Consider the following 23,595-nt stretch of genomic DNA (forward strand, 5'->3'; position numbering starts at 1 on the left):
GGGGCTTCTGTTCTGCGCACCACCCTGAGCCTCTCCCACGCCCTGGCTGCTCAGTGTCATGGGTCTGCAAGGGCAGAGAGAGGTGGGGACTGTTGACAGCAGCCTGCTCTCATCTGCCCTGGAACATCCCTGCCCCACCCCCACCTCCACAGGAGTTTCCATCACATCTGCACCCTCCACATTCTTGAAAGGTGCAGCCGGGACTCAGCCGCTTCTCTTCCGTTGCCACAGCAGACTGCCTGCAGGCAGAGAAGTCCCACTCAGTTGCTGTGCTGGCCTCGGGGACTCCCGTCCCCCCACTGCCGCTCCTGGCTGAGCCCTCCTGCCTCCTATGCAGGCCGAGGTCAGTAGCCAGCTTTCTCAAGTCCCAGGGTTTCATCCCTACCCCTTAAGCCTTTTTTCTAAATGGCCACATGGTCTGTCCCTGTGAGCCGGAGGAACCAAATCTAACCAGTGGCTTCACTGCCAGACAAGGACCACTGATAATGCAGCCTGGTCGGGGCTGCTCAGCCCGGTCAGCGCCACCGCCCAGCCACATGGGTTGCTGCTTCCAGCTCTTAGTCCAGATTTCTTTTTTTTTTTTTTTTTTAAGACAAAGTCTTGCTCTGTCACCAGGCTGGAGTGCAGTGACACAAGCTCACTGCAGCCTCCACCTCCTGGGTTCAAGCGATTCTTCTGTCTCAGCCTCTCAAGTAGCTGGGACTACAGGTGTGCGCCACCACGCCCGGATAATTTTTGTATTTTTAGTAGAGACGGGGTTTCACCATGTTAGCCAGGATGGTCTTCATCTCTTGACGTCGTGATCTGCCCGCCTTGGCCTCCCAAAGTGCTGGGATGACAGGCGTGAGCCACCATAACCGGCCTCTTGGTCCGGATTCTGAGTGAGGACACTCCTGTTTGCACGTAACAGAAGCTGCTAGAGTTTGGTGTTTGGGGGGAGTTGTTAAGGAGGCCACGTTGTCTCAGGGAGTCCAAGGTGAAAGGAATGAGCTGGGGCCATGGCTGGGTATGGTGGCTCACACCTGTAATCCCAGCACTTCAGGAGACCGAGGTGGGAGGAGGGTTGAACCCAGGAGTTCAAGAGCAGCCTGGGTAACACACTGACACACTGTCTCTACAAAAAATTTTAAAACTAGCCTGGTGTGGTGGTGCTCACCTGGAGTCCCACCTACTTGGGAGGCAGAGGGAAGATCACGTGAGCCGTGAGGCTGCAGTGAGCCACGATGGCACCACTGCCCTCCAGCCTGGGTGATAGAGCAAGACCCTGGCTCACAAAAAAGGGAGGAGGGACAGACAGAAGGCAGAGCTGGGCCGTGGGCTCTGTTGGGTGCCACCATCCCCACGCCTCCTGCAGCGTCTGCCTCGCTCCTGTCCTGGCTTGCTGCCGGCAGTCTCCTGCCTCTTTTGCTTTCCCAGCTGCCCTGCAGAGTAAGGCAGTGCCCAGAGCCTGCATTTCTGTCCCCAGGACTGGGTGGGCTGAGACTGGAGGTTTAGCCCCACTTCTAGCCCCATTTAGCCTCGTTTCTGTATGTGTGTGTATTTATTTATTTATTTATTTAGAGATGGAGTCTCACTCTGTCACCCAGGCTGGAGTGCAGTGGCGCGATCTCAGCTCACTGCAAGCTCTGCCTCCCGGGTTCACGCCATTCTCCTGCCTCAGCCTCGTGAGTGAGTAGCTGGGACTACAGGCGCCCGCCACCTCGCCCAGCAATTTTTTTATGTGTTTAGTAGAGACGGGGTTTGTGATCTGCCCGTCTCGGCCTCCCAAAGTGCTGGGATTACAGGCTTGAGCCACCGCACCCAGGCTTCTGTTTGTATATTTTTAAAATTCTATTTTTTTTAAGAGACAGGATCTCACTGTGTTGGCCAGGCTGGTCTCAAATTCCAAGTCTCAAGTGGTCCTCCTGCCTCAGCCTCCCAAAGTGCGGGCATTACAGGTGTGAGTCACCACGCCCAGCCCCACAGCCCGGTTTCTAGAGTGGCAGTGCAGGACTCTCATCCACCTCATAACCACAGGGGTTAAGAAGGTGGGGAGGAGAAAAAACTAGGCGGGCAAAATCAAAGGTGTCTTTGGAACACTGATGTCACCATCACCGTCATTGTCCTGTCGTCACCACGACTGCCAGAGCCACCCTCGACTCACATTCTCTTGCATCTAAAATCGTTGCTGTCCGGCCTCTTTTTCAGTTGTGAAGGCTGCTTTCCTGGCGCAGGCCCCAAGTGGCAGCCGATCAGCTGAGGTGCAGGCAGCTCGGAGTACGGAGCCTGCACCAGAGCCAGGCGCTCCCGAGGGAGAGGGCCACAGAGCGGGGCCTCCCCGGGCGCTGGGGTCTCTTGGCCTTTGTGAAAACGAGGAAGCCAGAGAGAGGCCCAGAGGTTCCCCTCGAGGTCCTGTCATTTCTGAGAAAACTGGAGGACAGAGTGGCCGCGAGTCAGACGTCCCTCCGAACTTAGGCCCGGGAGCAGAGGGCAGGGGCGGCTGGAAGGGGCGGCCTTTCCCGTGCAGCGCCTGTGGCCGCAGCTTCAAGTGCTCCTCGGACGCCGCGAAGCACCGGAGCATCCACTCCGGGGAGAAGCCGTACGAGTGCAGCGACTGCGGGAAGGCCTTCATCCACAGCTCGCACGTGGTCCGACACCAGCGGGCGCACAGCGGGGAGAGGCCCTATGCGTGCGCCGAGTGCGGCAAGGCCTTCAGCCAGAGCTTCAACCTCCTCCGGCACCAGCGCGTGCACACGGGCGAGAAGCCCTACGCGTGCGCCGACTGTGGCAAGGCTTTCGGCCAGAGGTCGGACGCCGCCAAGCACCGCCGCACCCACACCGGGGAGAGGCTGTACGCGTGCGGCGAGTGCGGGAAGCGCTTCCTGCACAGCTCCAACGTGGTCCGGCACCGGCGGACCCACCACGGGGAGAACCCGTACGAGTGCCGGGAGTGCGGCCAGGCCTTCAGCCAGAGCTCCAACCTCCTCCAGCACCAGCGCGTGCACACGGGGGAGCGGCCCTTCGCCTGCCAGGACTGCGGCCGCGCCTTCAGCCGCAGCTCCTTCCTCCGCGAGCACCGCCGCATCCACACCGGGGAGAAGCCCCACGAGTGCGGCCACTGCGGGCGCGCGTTCCGGGCGCTGTCAGGCTTCTTCCGGCACCAGCGGCTCCACACGGGCGAGAAGCCGTTCCGCTGCACCGAGTGCGGCCGCGCCTTTCGCCTGAGCTTCCACCTCATCCAGCACCAGCGGGTGCACGGCGCCGAGTGAGCCGGGGCTGCCGCTGAAGAGATGCCAGTGGCCTGGTGGGCGTAAGGCCGAGGCCGGGTGAGTCCTGTCCGCACCATGCACGGTGAGGAAGTAACAACCGGCTGCTCGCCTGGTTCTCGGGCTGCAGAAGCCTCGCCCAGCCTGCACCTGCCTTGGCTCAGGAGCAGTCAGGAGAGACAGGGCTCGGCGAAGGTGAGCGCTGCCCATGGGAGGCGATTCCCAGAGGCGGGGAGGTCTCAGGGGTCTGTCCCGGGCCGGCCGCCCGCTGCTGAGACGCCTCCCCTCCCGCGGTCAGCTGCAGCGAAGGTCTCATCTGCTGGGGTGTAGTGGCCGGTGATTGAATGGGTCATTCCTACGCAGCCAGGCCTCCATCAAAACCCTGCATGAGACGAGGGGCTGAGGGTCTCGAGCTTCAGGTTGGTCAAGGCGGGGTGGGGGGGGTGCAGTTAGGAAGGGGGCCTCACGCCCTCCCCCCGTACCTTGCTGGCAAGCAGTTCATCTATGTCTTTCAACGCCTTTTCACAGCTGTTTGCTATGGTCCCGAGTTCTGTGTGCTTAGAAAATTATGGAACTTGGCCGGGCGCGGTGGCTCCTGCTTGTAATCCCAGCACTTCGGGAGGCCGAGGCGGGCGGATCACGCAGTCAAGAGATCGAGACCATCCTGACCAACATGGTGAAACCCTGTCTCTACTAAAAATACAAAAATTAGCTGGGCGTGGTGGCGCGCGCCTGTAATCCCAGCTACTCGGGAGTCTGGGGCAGAAGGATCGCTTGAACCCGGGAGGCGGAGCTTGCAGTGAGCCGAGATTTCCCCACTGCACTCCAGCCTGGGCGACAGAGCGAGACTCCATCTCAAAAAACAAACAAAAATTACGGAACCTGAGAAGGGGGTCGTAGGGACCCCAGGGCCCACTGTCTGCACTTGGCATCTGAGGTGGGGGTGGTCTTGTGGGACTGACCCCTTACCCTGTGGGTTCTGCACTAACTCCGGGCAGTTGGTGTCAGAATCGAGTTAAATCGAAGGACATCTCGTTGGTGTCTGAGAGTTGGAGAGCTGGTTGGTATGGAGGGAAAGGCTCACAGCACATGATGTCAGAAGTGTTCTGTGGGTAGAGGAATCGTTTTGTCTTTGAGACTGTTATGAGTATGTACAAATGTTATTTCCTGTAAAATATTTTCATTCTTTAAAATGTTATTTCCGAGATAGAAAAGTAGAAGTGTCTCTTTGGGGAACGTTTTTGGGTGCGTATAGTAAAGCACTGTCACCATGAATTAAGCCAGGTGGGCTTTGAGTTTCTTGGGATGACTGAGGGAAATGTGAGCCGCCCGCTGGCCGTGAGCCCTGGGGCGTGGTTGCAGGATTCGCCCATCCTGGTCTGGCTGTGGCTTGGGACCACCTCCTGCAGTTCTCTGCCCCAGGTAAGGACTGATTGGGGATAATTCTGGGTCCTGAGCTGGCTGCAGCTTCCAAGACAGTCGCTTTGAGGGCTCTTGTTGGCACCCACTTCATTAAAATGCATGAGCTTAGGGTTGTGCAGCCTGTAGGGGCAGGGGTGCTCTCAGAATGGATTTGGTGGCCCCACCGTTCATTAAGGTCCTGACTCCTGGGCCAGTGGTGAGGTGGGAAGATGAGTCTGTGTCTCCCGTGCTGAGCCGAGACCCTCAGGCCAGCTGAAGGTGACCTTCCAGGTACCAGTAGAGGTCAAAGCAACTGCTCTCCGAAGTTTACCCAGCTTAGCCTCATCCCTGCTCATAAGTCAGGCATTCAGCTTGCAGTCAAAGATCCCCAAGCACACAAGGAGAGTCAGCTGACTGAGGGCCAACAGAAACAGCAGGCAGCTGCTCTCAGCCAGAAAGAAAGGCAGATCCTGAAACTGTCATCATACAGGTGAGAGGACAGTTATGTGTCAGGCGCAGTGACGGTGATGAGAAAGCTGTAGGATACATATTGTCACCTGTGAATAGGCAGGACTTCTTAAAGAACTTTTGGAAATGAAAAACAGGCTAGACGCAGTGGCTCATGCCTATAATCCCAACACTTTGGGAGGCCTAGGAGGGAGGATCACTTGAGCCCAGGAGTTCAAGACCAGCCTAGGCAACATAGTGCTGGGCATGGTGGCTCACGCCTGTAAGCCCAGCACTTTGGCAGGCTGAGGCAGTGGATCACCTGAGGTCAGGAGTTTGAGACTATCCTGGCCAACACGGCAAAACCCCATTTCTACTAAAAATACAAAATTAGCTGGGCCTAGTGGCCCATACCTGTAATCCCAGCTACTCAGGAGGCTGAGGCAGGAGAATCCCTTGAACCTGGGAGGCAGAAGCTGCAGTGAGCCGAGATCACACCATTGTACTCCAGCCTGGGCAAAAAGAGCAAAACTCCATCTTAAAAAAAAAAAAAAGGAAAATGATCTGAGTGATGGTCTTAGATATAAAATGGAATGGCTAGCAAAATTATGAATATATATGTATGTATAAAAGAATAATGTCAACTAAAATTCTGGACAACAATAGCATGTAAATTAGAAGGGACAGAAATGCTCTAAGACCCTCCTGTTATTGGGAAGCGGGTGTAAGACAGTGTTTAATTTGACTTTGATAAGTTAAATGTGCATAGTGTAATTTAATGTTAATTACTAAAAGAGTGTAACCAGTCTATACATCTCTAATCCAATAAAAAGAATAATTTAAAATTAATTTAAAATGTAGTCCCAGCTACTTGGGAGACTGAGGCAGGAGGATCTCAGTTTGGATCCTCAGACAAGGAGTTTGAGGCAGCAGTGAGCTATGATTGTGCTGCTGTACTCCAGACTGGACAACAAGTGAGATCCCATAAAATAAATAAATGAACACAAACTTCTGTCAATTAAAAAATAAGAAAAGAAAAATCAGGCTGGGCCTGAGCGCTGTGGCTCATACCTGTAATCCCAACACTTTGGAGGCCAAGGTGGGTGGATTGCTTAAGCCTAGGAGTTCGAAACCAGCCTGGGCAACATAGGGAGAACCTGTCTCTACAAAAAAATACAAAAAGTAAGCTGGGCATGGTGGAGCATGCCTGTAGTTCCAACCACCCAGGAGGCTGAGGTGGGAGGATCACCCAAGCCTGGAAGCTCAAGACTGCAGTGAGTTGTAGTCACGCCACTACACTCCAGCCTGGGCAACAGAGTGAGACCCTCTCTCAAAAAAAAAAAAAAAAAATCAGAAACAAACTGGGCAAATTAAGATGACAGAAACAAAACTAAATATGTCCCTAACCACAGTAAGCTGTATGGAATTTCTGGTTAACAGGTAAAGGTTAGGGCCAGGCACAGTGGCTCAGGCCTGTGATCCCAGCACTTTGGGAGGCTGAGGCGGGTGGATCACCTGAGGTCAGAGGTTCAAGACCAGCCTGGCCAACATGGTGACACCCCATCTCTACTAAAAATACAAAAATTAGCCGGTTGTGGTGGCGCATGCCTGTAATCCCAGCTACTCGGAAGGCTGAGACAGGAGAACGGCTTGAACCTGGGAGGCAGAGGTTGCAGTGAGCCAAGATCGCGCCACTGCACTCCAGCTTGGGTGACACAGTGAGACTCTGTCTCACACACACACACAGGTAAAGGCTAGGAGGAAAATCCATGACCCAGAGTCACACACATGAACACACACAGGAGGGAGGCGTGAGTCAACCAAGGGGAGGAAAGGCACGCTCAGGTGCCTCAGAGGTGAGAGGCAGTCATGTGCCATGTGAAGCCCAGAACATTGTTTTAAAAAGGAAACTCGGCCGGGCACGGTGGCTCACGCCTGTAATCCCAGCACTTTGGGAGGCCGAGACGGGCGGATCACGAGGTCAGGAGATCGAGACCATCCTGGCTAACCCAGTGAAACCCCGTCTCTACTAAAAATACAAAAAACTAGCCGGGCGAGGTGGCGGGCGCCTGTAGTCCCAGCTACTCCGGAGGCTGAGGCAGGAGAATGGCATAAACCCGGAAGGCGGAGCTTGCAGTGAGCTGAGATGTGCCACTGCACTCTAGCCCAGGCGACAGAGCGAGACTCCGTCTCAAAAAAAAAAAATAAAATAACGATGGGCCAGGTGCAGTGGCTCACGCCTGTAATCCCAACACTTTGGGAGGCACAGGCGGGCGATCACTTGAAATCAGGAATTCAAGACCAGCCTGGCCAACGTGACAAAACTCCATTTCTATTAATTATACAAAAATTAGCCAAGTGTGGTGGTGTGCGCCTGTAATCCCAACTACTTGGGAGGTTGAGGCACGAGAATCACTTGAACCTGGGAGGCGGAGGCTGCAGTGAGCCGAGATCCCGCCACTGATTCCAGCCTGGGTATCACTCAGACTCAGTGAGACTCCACCTCAAAAAAAATAAAAAAAATAATTAAAATGATGTCTTAGAAATGGAAATGTGATAGGCAAAATTAAATTAGCAAGAAGGTGGAAAGTGGAGAAAATCTGTTTGAAGGAATGAAAAGAAGGTGGGTGATAGGATAGATTAAGACCAACAGGAATTCCAAGGGGGGGAAAAGCAAAAACAAGATGGTGGGAATGAAGTTTAGAGAAATAATTTTCCCCCAGAACCGAGAAACATGAATCTCCAGAGTAAAAGCGCTTACCGATATCCCACACAAAGATGGAAGAAATTACCTACATCCAGGCATGATGTGAAACATCGGACAGTCCGGGACATACAGACGATCCGAGAGCGCAGATCACACAGAGGCTGAGAAATAAATCCCTTCCCAAGGGCAAATTGGAAGTTAGAAAACATCGGAACAATGCTTCGAAAATTACGAGTGAAAATCATTTGCAACCTAGGATTTTATACCTACCCAAGTGGTCAGTCAAGTGTGACAGTATGACAGCATTTTCAGATATGCAAACTCTAAGATTTAAAAATTCATTTTCATAATACATGTTTTCAGGAGCCTACTAAGGGAGGAGCTCCAAATCAAGGGAGTAAACCAAGAAAGAGGAAGAAGTGGGGCCAGCCACTGTGTTGTAATCCTAGCACTTTGGGAGGCTGAGGCGGGCAGATCACTAGGTCAGGAGTTCAAGACCAGCCTGGCCAATATGGTGAAACCCCGTCTCTACTAAAACTACAAAAATTAGTTGGGCGTGATGGTGCATGCCTGTAGTCCCAGCTACTCAGGAGGCTGAGGCAGGAGAATTGCTGGAACCTGGGAGGCGGAAGTTGCAGTGAGCCAAGATTGCACCACTGCACTCCAGCCTGGCAACAGAGCAAGAATCCATCTGAAAAAAAAAAAAAAAAAAAAAAAAAAAGAAACAAAAAAAGAGGAAGAAGTGGAATCTCGTAAACGGGGTTAGTGGTGAGGCATCCCCACATGACAGCGGAGCCCCAGGGCTGGGCAGAGAGAGCCATGTGTCCTGGGACCATCTGAAATTTCCCACGGTCCACTCTGGAGCCACAGTGACTTACTTTCCTTCCACCAGTAAAATATGCTTGCCACCCCCCAACTCAAGCCACCCAGAGGTCTGTCCCTGCTGCTGTCTCAGCTCAGAGGCTGTCAGCTCATGATTCTCCTCTGGTCTGGATATATGTGAGATGCCTCTTGAGGCTGCAAACTAAAGAAAAAAATCACCTGCCTCTACCCCAGCATAGGATTTTGAGACAGGGCCAGGATAAGCACAGTAATGCTCCCGTTTGAAAAAGAGAGAGTGGGGGCTCATTTATTGCAGACCCCAGTCTGTAGCACTTCTGTGACACAGTCAACGGCATGTTGCCAAGGGACCTCGTTTGGGAGCAGTCTGTGTCTTTTTTAGGGCCCCATTTTCCCTGGGAGTGACATTATTAGCCTTTTTTCCCCCTCAGATTTTGGCTCTGCCCTTGGTGTCTCTCCTCTGTGTTTTGAGGTGTCCGACAGCCTGTATTTCTCTGTGTTTTGAGGTGTCTGACAGCCTGTATTTGAGGCTAAACAGCTGTCTCAGTTGCTCACTGCCTGTAGAAGGAGGGACCCCAAAGGCTTCATTTTCAACTGTCTCCGTCTCTTTTCATTTAAACTGATACAGCGCCCCTAAAAATCCTGTGGGTTTCTGGCCAGGCACAGTGGCTCACGCCCGTATCCCAGCACTTTGTGAGGCCGAGGTGGGAGGATCACGAGGTCAAGAGATTGAGACCATCCTGGCCAACATGGTGAAACCCCGTCTCTATTAAAATTACAAAATTTGGCTGGGTGTGGTGGTGGGCACCTGTAGTCCCAGCTACTCAGGAGGCTGAGGCAGGAGAATTGCTTGAACCCAGGAGGCAGAGTCTGCAGTGAGCCAAGATCGTGCCATTGCCCTCTAGCGTGGCGAAACAGCGAGATTCCATCTCAAAAAAAAATAAATAAATCTTGTGGGAGTCTTAGATTATGTTCTCCACTAGACAAAAAATTGACTTAAACATTTGTCAGTGTTTTATCTGTTTTGTATGATGTGTTAGTATGTTGTGGGAAAACATCCTTTAGCATCTTAGAAACGCTTTTGTCTAGCTGAGAGGGTTTGTACTATATACTATCTTCTATCTTTTTATTATTTATTTTTTTAAGAGACAAGGTCTTGCTCTGTTACTTAGGCTAGAGTGCAGTGGTGCAGCCAGTTCACAGCAGCCTTGAACTCCTGGCCTCCCACCTCAGCCTCCCAAAGGGCAGGGATGACAGGTGTGAGCCACCACACCCAGCCCCAAGATAGTAAACCTTTCTGGGGCCTTAACAATGGATATGGCCACAACCTTGATTTTATCTTTATCCTGAGGCCACTTATGACTTGAATATTTTTGGGCAGTGGTGATGCACCCTGTAGTCCCAGCTGGTCAGGATGCTGAGGCAGGAGGATCCCTTGAGCAATGTAGGGAGAACCTTGTCTCTAAAAAACAAAAAGCAAATTTAAAACAATTTTTAAAAGACAATGCTTTGCTGACTGCAGAGACAACACGTGAGATGGTTTTGTTTCCCAAACCAGGTCAGGCCCCGGCTCTGTTTCCTCCAGATTCTGCCTGCAGACTAGACGATCCCTCCTTTCGTGCATTTCACCCTCACAGGCCTCACCAGTGCCACGAGGAGCGTTCGCTGAAATTTTTGCCACTCTGTCTGGAGCTCTGCTTAGCCGGATCCATTTTCTAATTTCCAAGTTACTGAAGGCAATTTTTTTTTTTTTCGAGACAAAGTCTCACTCTGTTGCCCAGGCTGGAGTGCAGTGGCACTATCTCGGCTCACTGCAAGCTCCGCCTCCCGGGTTCACTCCATTCTCCTGCCTCAGCCTCCCGAGTAGCTGGGACTACAGGCGCCCGCCACCATGCCTGGCTAATTTTTTGTTTTTTAGTAGAGATGGAGTTTTACCATCTTAGCCAGGATGGTCTCGATCTCCTGACCTCGTGATCCACCCGCCTCGGCCTCCCAAAGTGCTGGGATTACAGGCATGAGCCACCGCGCCCGGCTTTTTTTTTTTTTTTTTTTTTTGAGACAGAGTCTGGTTCTGTTTCCCAGGCTGGAGTGCAGTGGCACGATCTCGGCTCACTGCAGCCTCTGCCTCCCGGGTTCAAGTGATTCTCCTGCCTCAGCCTCCTAAGCAGCTGGGATTACAGGCACGCACCACCATGCCCAGCTAATTTTTGTATTTTTAGTAGAGACAGGGTTTTGCCGTGTTGGCCAGGCTGGTCTTGAACTCCTGACCTCAGGTGAACCACCCACCTTGGCCTTTCAAAGTGCTGGGATTAGAGGCACGGGCCACAGCGCCCGCCCAAAGGCAGTTTTTTTTCACCCAATTTTTTCACTACTACCTAATCATGGTTTCCCCCAGGCTCTGCTAACAGTCTCCTCCTGTGTTTCCGGCCTCCAGCCCCAGACTGCACTATCAGCGCACTGCGTCTTAGGTGTTGGTTCTGCCAGCACCTGTCTTAGATGAGGCTGCTGTGTCAAAATTCCACAGACCAACTGGCTTCATAGCAGACATTTATTTCTCCCAGCTCTGCAGGCTGGGAGTCCAGCCTCCAGGTGCCACAGACCCAGTTCCTGGGGAGGGACCACCCCTGGCTTATTTACAGCAGCCTCTTGCTCATGTGGCCGTCCCCATGCCTGCTCCTGGAGAGGAGGCTCCAGTGTCTCCTCCCATGAGGATGCTCATCTCATCGTGACGATCCCCCAGGATCTTCTCTAACCTGCTCCCCTCCCAAAGGCCCCACCTCCAACACCGTCTTACTGGGGGTTAGGACTTTCACATGTGAACTGGAGGTGGGGGGCAAATATTCAGTCCATAGCAGCCCCCACTTTGGAACCCAGTGTCTCTATTAGAACTTGCTGGGTAATGGCCCACCCAAACACCTGGTGGCTCAGAACCGCAGGGACACGGTGCTCCTGTGGCTGCAGGTGCAAGGGCCCGAGTCCTGGCCTCCCCGGGACCTGTTCCTTGGCTGTGCTCGGTTGCTCGGGGCTGCTGCGGTCCTGCATCCCCCAGGAGAGCCCTTCTGAGGTCACGGTTGCAGAAGGAAGCCCTTGTGATGCAGGCAGAGAGGAGAAAATCAGTACCTAAAGCATCTGACAGAAAAGGGAAAAAAACCCAAAAGAAACCATTTAGAATAGACTCAAAGGACATAACATACCTGGGACTGCACCTGAGGTGCTCACTTAGGTGATATTTAGGAAAGATGTGTAAGATTTCTACATGTAAACTTAGAGATGGGATGTTGTTATTACAAATTTTTCTAAGCCAGGGTCACCCCTGCTGGAGGTAAGTGGTACAATCACAGCTCACTGCAGCCTCAGCCTCCCGGGCTCATCCTCCAGCCTTAGACCCCGGGGGACTACCGGTGTGCACCACCACCACCGGCTGTTTGTTTTTTTTTTTCTTCCTTGTTTTGGTAGAGACAGGGTCTCACTATGTTGCCCACGCTGGTGAGATGGAGCGTTACTCGCAGACATGTAAAAACTCAAACAATGGCGGGTGTGCCCATCCGTGAATGGAGCAGGGGGTATCGGGAAGGCGTCGGGGCTCCTGGTTACTGTCAGTCGCCTGCGAGGCCCGAGCAGCAGCCGCTCTGTTCTTGTGATCATGGCTGAGTGGCATCCACAGTGTGAGTCTCCACCCGGCCCATTAGCCAGCTCCGGCCGCAGGGCCTTGTGCGCCCTTTTCCGTCTGGGCAGCAGTGAATGAAGTTGCTCTAAGTCCCTCCCTGCTCTTGGTGCACTTCAGAGCGGGCTCACCAGGCCACACGGTAACAGGAGAGGCTGAGTGTGCGGCATCCTCCGTCACAGAAACGCGTCTCGCACCAGCACACACAGCTGGCTTTCCCACTACTGTTGCCCGTCGATGGCACCACCCAGCTTTTCTCTGCCTGAGGGTGGTATCTGTCCACCTGGGGTTTCTACTCTGCATGTTTCATCTTTTCTTTTCCTTGAGATGGGGTTTCACTCATTGCCCAGGCTGGAGGATAATGCCATAATCTCAGCTCACTGCAACCTCCGCCTCCCGGGTTCAAATGATTCCCCTGCCTCAGCCTCCTGAGCAGCTGGGATTACAGGCGCACGCCACCACGCCTGGCTTATTTCTGTATTTTCAGTGGAGACAGGAATTCACCACGTTGGCCAGGCTGGTCTTGAACCCCTGACCTTAAGTGATCCACTTGCCTCAGCCTCACAAAGTGCTGGAATTACAGGCGTGAGCCACCACACCTGGCCATGTTTTCTCTTTTATCCAGGTAGTCTGTGACTATCCAAACGAGGCTCTGACAGTCTGCAGAGATCGTGTCAGTCTGAAGAGAGCTGGGTTAAAGGCAGGTTGTTCGGGGTGAGAAGGGGACAGTGAGGCAGCGGGTGGTTGCAGTCTCACGTCTCAGAAGGATGCGCTGAGCAGGCCCAGGGTTTTGGGCAAGTGAGGTCCACAGCCCTCTAATGAGTACCTTTAGAGGCCACTAGCCTGCAAGTTCTGACGACGGGGACCGCCTTAGGGGCATCTCCCTGGAGCTCCCACTCACCCCCATGCCCCTCACCCTGCTGTGTCCTGAGCTGTGGGTTGGGAGATGTTTCTGGACGGGACCAGACGCCGCAACCTGGAGAGCCAGCTCTGGGCTCGGAATTGCTGGGCTTAACGTCCAGGCATGAAGTCAGCTCCTTGTGTGTCCTCATCTGTACAGTGATGGGAGGGCCCATCTCCACCGTCTCCTGCGAGGACAGACTCTGAGGTGACGTGGGTCGGGCCTGCACCCTCCGTGGCTTCCTTTCTGGAGTCTGGGCCTCCATGCCTTCATTTTCTGTGGAGCTGTTCAATGTCTGGGCACAGAAGCGCCTCTCTGGGAGCACAGGTGGGGACATGAGAGCGTCAGGGCCCCTGGAGTTGTTCTGTCACAGGTCCCGGGAGGAGCTGGACCGGCTGCCTGAGCCCCTTGGGGCAGCGGCCTCCCAGCCAGTAAGCCGCAGTGCGAGAGGCTCGGGCCTGGAGCACCGAGGGCCCCACAGCAGGAGGGGTGGGGGTGCAGCCTCCAGGGCGTTGGGGTCCTCTCGGCTGACCAGGGGCCTCACACAGGGGGCTGCCAGCTGCCTCATGGGGTGGGTGGGAGCCCCAGTGTGAGGGAGACAGCTGCAGAGGCAGCCCCGAAAGCAAAGCGTGGAGCAGATGGCAGAGGGTCCCACTTGGCAGAGGAGAGGGCAGCAGAGGGTCCTGCGTTGTGGGTGGCAAGCTGCCCAGGTGCTGAGGCAAGAGACCGAGGGCACAAGCTGTTCCAGTGTAATAAAGAAAATAGGCCGGGCGCGGTGGCTCAAGCCTGTAATCCCAGCACTTTGGGAGGCCGAGATGGGCGGATCACGAGGTCAGGAGATCGAGACCATCCTGGCTAACAAGGTGAAACCCCGTCTCTACTAAAAAAATACAAAAAACTAGCCGGGCGAGGTGGCGGCGTCTGTAGTCCCAGCTACTCAGGAGGCTGAGGCAGGAGAATGGCGTAAACCTGGGAGGCAGAGCTTGCAGTGAGCTGAGATCCAGCCACTGCACTCCAGCCTGGGCGGCAGAGCGAGACTCCGTCTCAGAAAAAAATAAAATAAAGAAAATATAGGGAAGCTCGAACTGGGCAGAGCCCACCGCAGCTCAAGGGGGCCTGCCTGCCTCTGTAGACTCCACCTCTGGGGACAGAGCATACCAAACAAAAGGCAGCAGAAACTTCTGCACACTTAAATGTCCCTGTCTGACAGCTTTGAAGAGAGCAGTGGTTCTCCCAGAACAGAGTTTGAGATCTGAGAACGGACAGACTGCCTCCTCAAGTGGGTCCCTGATCCCTGAGTAGCCTAACTAGGAGGCCCCCCCAGTAGGGGCAGACTGACGCCTCACACGGCCGGGTACCCCTCTGAGATGAAACGTGGAGAGGAACGATCAGGCAGCAACATTTGCTGTTCAGCAATATTCGCTGTTCTGCAGACTCCGCTGCTGATACCCAGGCAAATAGGGTCTGGAGTGGACCTCCAGCAAACTCCAACAGACCTGCAGCTGAGGGTCCTGACTGTTAGAAGGAAAACTAACAAACAGAAAGGACATCCACACCAAAACCCCATCTGTACATCACCATCATCAAAGATAAAACCACAAAGATGGGGAAAAAACAGAGCAGAAAAGCTGAAAATTCTAAAAATCAGAGTGCCTCTCTCCCTTCAAAGGAATGCAGCTCCTCGCCAGCAACGGAACAAAGCTGGACGGAGAATGACTTTGACAAGTTGAGAGAAGACTTCAGATGATCAAACTTCTCCGAGCTAAAGGAGGAAGTTCGAACCCATCACAAAGAAGCTAAAATCCTCGAAAAAAGATTAGACGAATGTCTAACTAGAATAACCAGTGTAGAGAAGTCCTTAAATGACCTGATGGAGCTGAAAACCATGGCACAAGAACTATGTGACAAATGCACAAGCTTCAGTAGCCGATTTGATAAACTGGAAGAAAGGGTATCAGTGATTGAAGATCAGATGAATGAAATGAAGCGAGAAGTTTAGAGAAAAAAAGAGTGAAAAGAAATGAACAAAGCCTCCAAGAAATATGGGACTATGTGAAAAGATCAAATCTATGTCTGACTGGTGTACCTGAAAGTGATGGGGAGAATGGAACCAAGTTGGAGGACACTCTGCAGGATATTATCCAGGAGAACTTCCCCAACCTAGCAAGGCAGGTCAACATTCAAATTCAGGAAATACAGAGAAGGCCACAAAGATACTCCTCAAGAAGAGCAACTCCAAGACACATAATTGTCAGATTCACCAAAGCTGAAATGAAGGAAAAAATGTTAAGGGCAGCCAGAGAGAAAGGTTAGGTTACCCACAAAGGGAAGCCCATCAGACTAATAGCGGATCTCTCGGCAGAAAATCTACAAGCCAGAAGAGAGTGGGGGCCAATATTCAACATTCTTAAAAGAATTTTCAACCCAGAATTTCATATCCAGCCAAACTAAGCTTCATAAGTGAAGGAGAAATAAAATCCTTTACAGACAAGCAAATGCTGAGAGATTTTGTCACCACCAGGCCTGCCCTACAAGAGCTCCTGAAGGAAGCACTAAACATGGAAAGGAACAACTGGTACCAGCCACTGCAAAATCATGCCAAAATGTAAAGTCCATCGATGCTAGGAAGACACTGCATCAACTAAAGAGCAAAATAACCAGCTAACATCATAATGACAGGATCAAATTCACACATAACAATATTAACCTTAAATGTAAGTGGGCTAAATGTTCCAATTAAAAGACACAGACTGGCAAATTAGATAAAGAGTCAAGGCCGGGCGCGGTGGCTCAAGCCTGTAATCCCAGCACTTTGGGAGGCCGAGATGGGCGGATCACGAGGTCAGGAGTTCGAGACCATCCTGGCTAACACGGTGAAACCCCGTCTCTACTAAAAAATACAAAAAACTAGCCAGGCGAGGTGGCGGGCGCCTGTAGTCCCGGCTACTCGGGAGGCTGAGGCAGGAGAATGGCGTAAAAACCCGGGAGGCAGAGCTTGCAGTGAGCTGAGATCCGGCCACTGCACTCCAGCCTGGGCGACACAGCGAGACTCCGTCTCAAAAAAAAAAAAAAAAAAAAAAAGAGTCAAGACCCATCAGTGTGCTGTATTCAGGAGACCCATCTCATGTGGAGAGACATATGTAGGCTCAAAGTAAAGGGATGGAGGAAGATCAACCAAGCAAATGGAAAACAAAAAAAAAGCAGGGGTTGCAATCCTAGTCTCTGACAAAACAGACTTTAAACCATCAAAGATCAAGAGAGACAAAGAAGGCCATTACATAATGGTAAAGGGATCAATTCAACAGGAAGAGCTAACTATCCTAAATATATATGCACCCAATACAGGAGCACCCAGATTCATAAAGCAAGTCCTTAGAGACCTACAAAGAGACTTAGACTCCAATACAATAATAATGGGAGACTTTAATACCCCACTGTCAACATTAGACAGATCAACAAGACAGAAAGTTAACAAGGATATCCAGGAATTGAACTCATCTCTGCAGCGAGCAGACCTAATAGACATCTGCAGAACTCTCCACCCCAAATCAACAGAATATACATCTTCTCAGCACCACATCGCACTTATTCCAAAATTGACCACATAGTTGGAAGTAAAGCACTCCTCAGCAAATGTAAAAGAACAGAAATCACAACAAACTGTCTCTCAGACCACAGTGCAATCAAACTAGAACTCAGGACTAAGAAACTCAATCCAAACCGCTCAACTACATGGAAACTGAACAACCTGCTCCTGAATGACTACTGGGTACATAACGAAATGAAGGCAGAAATAAAGATTTTCTTTGAAAGCAATGAGAACCAAGACACAACATACCAGAATCTCTGGGACACATTTAAAGCAGTGTGTAGCGGGAAATTTATAGCACTAAATGCCCACAAGAGAAAGCAGGAATGATCTAAAATTGACACCCTAACATCACAATTAAAAGAACTAGAGAAGCAAGAGCTAGCAGAAGGCAAGAAATAACTAAGATCAGAGCAGAACTGAAGAAGATAGAGACACAAAAAAAAACCTTCAAAAAAATCAGTGAATCCAGGTGCTGGTTTTTTGAAAAGATCAACAAAATTGACAGACCACTAGCAAGACTAATAAAGAAGAGAAGAGAGAAGAATCAAATGGACACAATAAAAAATGATAAAGGGGATATCACCACCAATCCCACAGAAATACAAACTACCATCAGAGAATACTATAAACACCTCTATGCAAATAAACTAGAAAATCTAGAAGAAATGGATAAATTCCTGGACACATATACACCCTCCCAAGACTAAACCAGGAAGAAGTTGAATCTCTGAATAGACCAATAACAGGCTCTGAAACTGAGGCAATAATTAATAGCTTACCAACCAAAAAAAATCCAGGACCAGACGGATTCACAGCCGAATTCTACCAGAAGTACAAGGAGGAGCTAATGCCATTCCTTCTGAAACTACTCCAATCAATAGAAAAAGAGGAAATCCTCCCTAGGTCATTTTATGAGGCCAGCATCATCCTGATAACAAAGCCTGGCAGAGACACAACAAAAAAAGAGAATTTTAGACCAATATCCCTGAGGAGCATTGATGCAAAAATCCTCAATAAAATACTGGCAAACCAAATCCAGCAGTACATCAAAAAGGTTATCCACCATGATCAAGTGGGCTTCATTCCTGGGATGCAAGGCTGGTTCAACATACACACATCAATAAACATAATCCATCGTATAAACAGAATCAAAGACAAAAACCACATGATTATCTCAATAGATGCAGAAAAGGCCTTTGACAAAATTCAACAGCCCTTCATGCTAAAAACTCTCAATATGTTAGGTATTGATGTGACGTATCTCAAAATAATAAGAGCTATTTATGACAAACCCACAGGCAATATCATACTGAATGGACAAAAACTGGAAGCATTCCCTTTGAAAACTGGCACAAGACAGGGATGCCCTCTCTCACCACTCCTATTCAACATAGTGTTGGAAGTTCTGGCCAGGGCAATCAGGCAGGAGAAAGAAATAAAGGGTATTCAATTTGGAAAAGAGGAAGTCAAATTGTCCCTGTTTACAGATGACATGATTGTATATCTTTTTAGATATACAATCGTGTATATCTACATCGTCTCAGCCCAAAATCTCCTTAAGCTGATAAACAACTTCAGCAAAGTCTCAGGATACAAAAATCAATGCGCAAAAATCACAAGCATTCTTATACACCAATAATAGACAAACAGCCAAATCATGAGTGAACTCCCATTCACAAAAGAGAATAAAATACCTAGGAATCCAACTTACAAGGGATGTGAAGGATCTCTTCAAGGAGAACTACAAACCGCTGCTCAATGAAATAAAAGAGGGCACAAACAAATGGAAACACATTCCATGCTCACAGATAGGAAGAATCAATATTGTGAAAATGGCCATACTGCCCAAGGTAATTTATAGATTCAGTGCCATCCCCATCAAGCTACCAATGACTTTCTTCACAGAATTGGAAAAAAACTAAAGTTTATATGGAACCAAAAAAGAGCCCGCATTGCCAAGTCAATCATAAGCCAAAAGAACAAAGCTGGAGGCATCACGCTACCTGACTTCAAACTATACTACAAGGCTACAGTAACCAAAACAACATGATACTGGTACCAAAACAGAGATATAGACCAATGGAACAGAACAGAGCCCTCAGAAATAATACCACACATCTACAACCATCTGATCTTTGACAAACCTGACAAAAACAAGAAATGGGGAAAGGATTCTCTATGTAATAAATGGTGCTGGGAAAACTGGCTAGCCATATGTAGAAAATTGAAACTGGATCCCTTCCATACACCTTATACAAAAATTAATTCAAGATGGATTAAAGACTTAAATGTTAGACCTAAAACCGTGAAAACCCTAGAAGAAAACCTAGGCAATACCATTCAGGACATAGGCATGGGCAAGGACCTCATGTCTAAAACACCAAAAGCAAAGGCAACAAAAGCCAAAATTGACAAATGGGATCTAATTAAACTAACGAGCTTCTGCACAGCAAAAGAACCTACCATCAGAGTGAACAGGCAACCTACAGAATGGGAGAAAATTTTTGCAATCTATTCATCTGACAAAGGGCTAATATCCAGAATCTACAAAGAACTCAAACAAATTTACAAGAAAAAAACAACCCTATCAAAAAGTGGGCAAAGAATATGAACAGACACTTCTCAAAAGAAGACATTTATGCAGCCAACAGACACATGAAAACATGCTCATCATCACTGGCTATCAGAGAAATGCAAATGAAAACCACAATGAGATACCATCTCACACCAGTTAGAATGGCGATCATTAGAAAGTCAGGAAACAACAGGTGCTGAAGATGATGTGGAGAAACAGGAACACTTTACATTGTTGGTGGGACTGTAAACTAGTTCAACCATTGTGGAAGACAGTGTGGCGATTCCTCAAGGATCTAGAACTAGAAATACCATTTGACCCAGCCATCCCATTACTGGGTATATACCCAAAGTATTATAAATCATGCTGCTATAAAGACACATGCACATGTATGTTTATTGTGGCACTCTTCACGATAGCAAAGACTTGGAACCAACCCAAATACCCATCAGTGATAGACTGGATAAAGAAAATGTGGCACATATACACCATGGAATACTATGCAGCCATAAAAAAGGATGAGTTCATGTCCTTTGTAGGGACATGGATGAAGCTGGAAACCATCATTCTCAGCAAACTATGGCAAGGACAAAAAACCAAACACCACATGTTCTCACTCATGGGTGGTAACAATGAGATCACTTGGACACAGGAAGGGGAACATCACCGGGGCCTATTGTGGGAAGGGGGGAGGGGAGGGATAGCATTAGGAGATATACCTAATGTAAATGACGAGTTAATGGGTGCAGCACACCAACATGGCACATGTATACATATGTAACAAACCTGCACGTTGTGCACATGTACCCTAGAACTTAAAGTATAATTTTAAAAAATTAAAAAAGAATAAGAAGTTATGCTAGAAATATAGATATATGAATATTATTAATCATCAATTTGCAGCATTACTCTTTATTCCAATATAATAATAATCCTTGCTCTACAATCATAACCTAGGAAAAACCAGGCCATACAGAGATAGGAGCTGAAGGGGCACCGTGAGCAGTGACCAGAAGTGTGAGCCTCTGTCATGCCCGGACATGGCCACTAGAGGGCTCCTTGGTCTAGCGGCAGCGCCAGCGCCTGGGAAGGCGCCCGTTACTTAGCAGACCATGGTCTAGCGGCAGCGCCAGCGCCTGGGAAGGCGCCCGTTACTTAGCAGACCATGGTCTAGCGGCAGCGCCAGCGCCTGGGAAGGCGCCCGTTACTTAGCAGACCATGGTCTAGCGGCAGCGCCAGCGCCTGGGAAGGCGCCCGTTACTTAGCAGACCATGGTCTAGCGGCAGCGCCAGCGCCTGGGAAGGCGCCCGTTACTTAGCAGACCATGGTCTAGCGGCAGCGCCAGTGCCTGGGAAGGCGCCCGTTACTTAGCAGACCGAGAAAGGGAGTCTCCCTTTCCCGGGGGAGTTAGAGAAGACTCTACTCCTCCACCTGTTGTGGAAGCCGCAGCCTCCGGAGGCCTAACTGTCTCCCTGTGATGCTGTGCTTCAGCGGTCACGCTCCTGTTTCGCTTTCATGTTCCGCCCTGTACACCTGGTCTGCCTTCTAGATAGCCATAGCAGAATTAGTGAACGTACTAAAAATCTTTGAAACGCATAGAAGAAATAATGGCATAAGCTGTCCTCTCTCTGCCTCAGCTGCCAGGTAGGGAAGGGCCCCCTGTCTGGTGGACACGTGACTTGCATGACCTTACCTATCACTGGAGACGACTCACACTCCTGCCCTTTTGCCTTGTATCCAATAAATCACAGCGCAGCCAGGCATTCGGGGCCACTACCGGTCTCCGCGTCTTGGTGGGAGTGGTCCCCCGGGCCCAGCTGTCTTGTATCTCTTTGTCTTGTGTATTTATTTCTATGATCTCTCGTCTCTGCACACAGGGAGAAAAACACACAGACCTTGTAGGGCTGGTCCCTACACCGCCTGGCAGAGGAGAGGCGGCAGAGGCTCCCGCGTGGCAGAGGAGAGGGTGGCAGAGGGTGCTGCGTGGCAGAGGAGGGGGCCACAAAAGGTCCCACGTGGCAGAGGAGGGGGCCACAGAGGGTCCTGCGTGGCAGAGGAGAGGGCAGCCGACAGGCAGCTCTGGGAGGATACAGGGTTAGGAAACTGAGGCAGGAGGCCATCATAAGAGCTACGTACAGAGTGTGTGGATGTGATGAAAACTAAACAGGGGCCATTGGGCTTAGTGACCAGGCAGTAACTGTGCCCTTCCTGAGTTCCAGGCACCGAAGAACTTGAAGAGTCCAGGCCCCTGCTGAGAGGGTGGCGCGTGTGCAAATGTGGGATCCTTGCCGAAGGTGCTCAGCCTCAGAGCACACGAAGGTGTATCTCCTCCCCCTCAAGCAGGAACCGGGGTCCAGGCTCGGACTCTGATTGGATGTGACAGCCCAGCGGACTCCGTGCTCGGTCTCCTCCCCCTCGAGCAGGAACCGGGGTCCAGGCTCGGACGCTGATTGGATGTGACAGCCCAGCGGACTCCGTGCTCGGTCTCCTCCCCCGTCAAGCAGGAACCCGGGGTCCAGGCTCGGACGCTGATTGGATGTGACAGCCCAGCGGACTCCGTGCTCGGGGGTGGAGGCAGTGCTTCAAAGGACAGGGCAGGCGTCAGGGACTTTTCTTTCTCTTTGAGATGGGGTCTTGCTCTGTTGCCCAGGCTGGAGTGCAGGGGCACAATCACAGCTCACTGCAGCCTCAGCCTCCACTCAAGTGATCCTTCGGCCTCAGGCCTCTAAAATACCAAGATCCCAGGTGTGAGCCACTGTGCCTGGCCTGGGGACTTTTTCTGTAGTGACACACAAACACTTCACACAACATGGCCTGGGGACTTTTTCTGTAGTGACACACAAACACTTCACACAACATTTTATTGTACAAAATTCCCCAATACTGCTTTAATAGTGAAAAAAAAAAAAAACCCACAAAAGAAGTTTCAACACAGACACAGCTCGTCATTAGAATTCAAAGTCTTCTCCTGCCATGGCGAGAGCCCAGGCGAACCTCTCCCGCTGTGTTTTGCTGTAGATCTTCTCCACTGGCACCCTGAATCGCTTGCACCTGTGGGAGGCAGTGTCAGCCCGGGCAAGCGGGCAATTCACCCACCTTGAAGGCCAGGTCAGGGCACTGGGGAAGGGCGAGCGTCCTCCGTGCGGCAGGGACACCAGAGCCGGCTGGGGTAGCTGGGGCCTGCTCCTCTAGGCCTGCCCCACCCCACGCATGCCGCCACCCTGGAGCATCAGTGAGGTGTCAGAGACAACCTGCTGTGGCCCAGGTGTCCACTGAACAAGGCGCCCAGCCACCTTCCACTCCCAGTGGGCAGGCTGAGCTCCACAGGCCCTGCTGATGACGCCAAGTCCCAGGCCACTGTCAGCACCCCCACCTCACCCTGTCCATCCCAACGTTCAGGACAGGGAGAACTGATGACACAGGACGCGGCATCAGGGGTCCCTGTCACAGGGAGGGCCTGCGCTGACCCCAGGGGACACAGGGGACACAGGGGTCAGGAGCAATGCTGGGACTGAACAGAGGCCTCTGGGAAACCCAGGCCCCCCGGAGGCCACAGGTGGGAACTCAGACCCCAGGCACACGTACCAGGCAATGCTGATCCTGGGGTCCAGGTAGTTGAGCTTGGACGTGCTGAGAGCCACCTGCTTGTTCTCCTCCTTGTCCGTGGCCTGCACACTCAGCCACGCCAGCTGCTCCTGCAGCTTCTCCAGGAGCCGCCTCTTCTTCTCCAGGACACTGGCAAGAGAAGAGGCTGCGAGGCCCCGCGCTGGACTAGTGCCACGTGAGGAGATCTGCACTTCTCCAGCCCTGCCGCCTTCCCTCCCGGTGCAGCCCCGTCCTTAGCACTGTCGTCAGTCATCACAGCAAAAGACCAGCCAGGATCAAAGGCTGAAGCCCAGCCCCACCCCAGCTGCCAAGTCAGATACGGAGGAGCACCCTGGGCAGAGGGTGAGCAGCTCATCAGGACCTGACTCACAGGAGGGTGAGCAGCCCGTCAGCACCTGACTCAAAGGAGGGTGAGATGCTCGACACAACAGACCGAGGCCAGCCCAAACAGGACGAGGGCAGCGGGACTAGGCCCGAGAAAGCAAATACAAATGCCCTTTCACTTCCGGGAAGCCGCTCAGCCCTCCTTCCCAACCCCTTAGGGAAAGCACATTTCAACAGAGACGCCCCTTCCACATTACTCGTACCCTCCAATGCCACAACATCACCCATGCACG

The 23,595-nt window shown here is 51.3% G+C and overlaps 3 protein-coding genes and 1 long non-coding RNA gene across 90 annotated transcripts in view; 2 read left to right on the plus strand and 2 right to left on the minus strand.

Annotated features, from left to right (window-relative positions):
* The window catches only part of LOC144330881 (uncharacterized), a 44,468-nt gene extending 27,155 nt beyond the window's left edge, over window positions 1–17,313 (plus strand). Inside the window, exon 2 of the mRNA XM_077944296.1 lies at window positions 16,236–17,313. The gene's annotated coding sequence lies outside the window, so the exon portion shown is untranslated. The remainder of the gene's footprint in view (window positions 1–16,235) is intronic.
* Window positions 1–21,992, plus strand: part of ZNF696 (zinc finger protein 696) — a 31,308-nt gene extending 9,316 nt beyond the window's left edge. For 9 of the 38 annotated variants that reach the window (XM_077944279.1, XM_077944277.1, XM_077944278.1 and 6 more), the window contains 2 exons: window positions 2,188–3,440; window positions 3,774–5,942. In XM_077944279.1, the coding sequence (XP_077800405.1) occupies window positions 2,188–3,248 (1,061 nt within the window). In that variant the 3' untranslated portion in view covers window positions 3,249–3,440; window positions 3,774–5,942. Of the gene's footprint in view, window positions 1–2,187; window positions 5,943–21,591 lie in introns of those variants that run through there. The other 29 variants (XM_077944273.1, XM_077944274.1, XM_077944268.1 and 26 more) reach the window with 7 other exon arrangements.
* Window positions 11,171–23,595, minus strand: part of TOP1MT (DNA topoisomerase I mitochondrial) — a 58,366-nt gene continuing 45,941 nt past the window's right edge. For 18 of the 50 annotated variants that reach the window (XM_077944239.1, XM_077944222.1, XM_077944236.1 and 15 more), the window contains 2 exons: window positions 22,958–23,107; window positions 22,231–22,423 (listed from right to left, as the gene is read on the minus strand). In XM_077944239.1, coding sequence (XP_077800365.1) covers window positions 22,321–22,423; window positions 22,958–23,107 — 253 coding nt within the window. In that variant the 3' untranslated portion in view covers window positions 22,231–22,320. Of the gene's footprint in view, window positions 11,770–19,744; window positions 22,098–22,230; window positions 22,424–22,957; window positions 23,124–23,595 lie in introns of those variants that run through there. The other 32 variants (XM_077944211.1, XM_077944209.1, XM_077944233.1 and 29 more) reach the window with 8 other exon arrangements.
* Window positions 12,065–16,290, minus strand: LOC144330892 (uncharacterized). Its single transcript, XR_013397512.1, has 2 exons — window positions 14,214–16,290; window positions 12,065–12,684 (listed from the first exon to the last, which is right to left on the minus strand). It is a non-coding gene; the product is annotated as an uncharacterized LOC144330892 (long non-coding RNA).

The sequence above is a fragment of the Macaca mulatta genome, chromosome 8 (genome assembly GCF_049350105.2).
Source record: "Macaca mulatta isolate MMU2019108-1 chromosome 8, T2T-MMU8v2.0, whole genome shotgun sequence".
In the NCBI taxonomy this organism is placed as follows: domain Eukaryota; kingdom Metazoa; phylum Chordata; class Mammalia; order Primates; family Cercopithecidae; genus Macaca; species Macaca mulatta.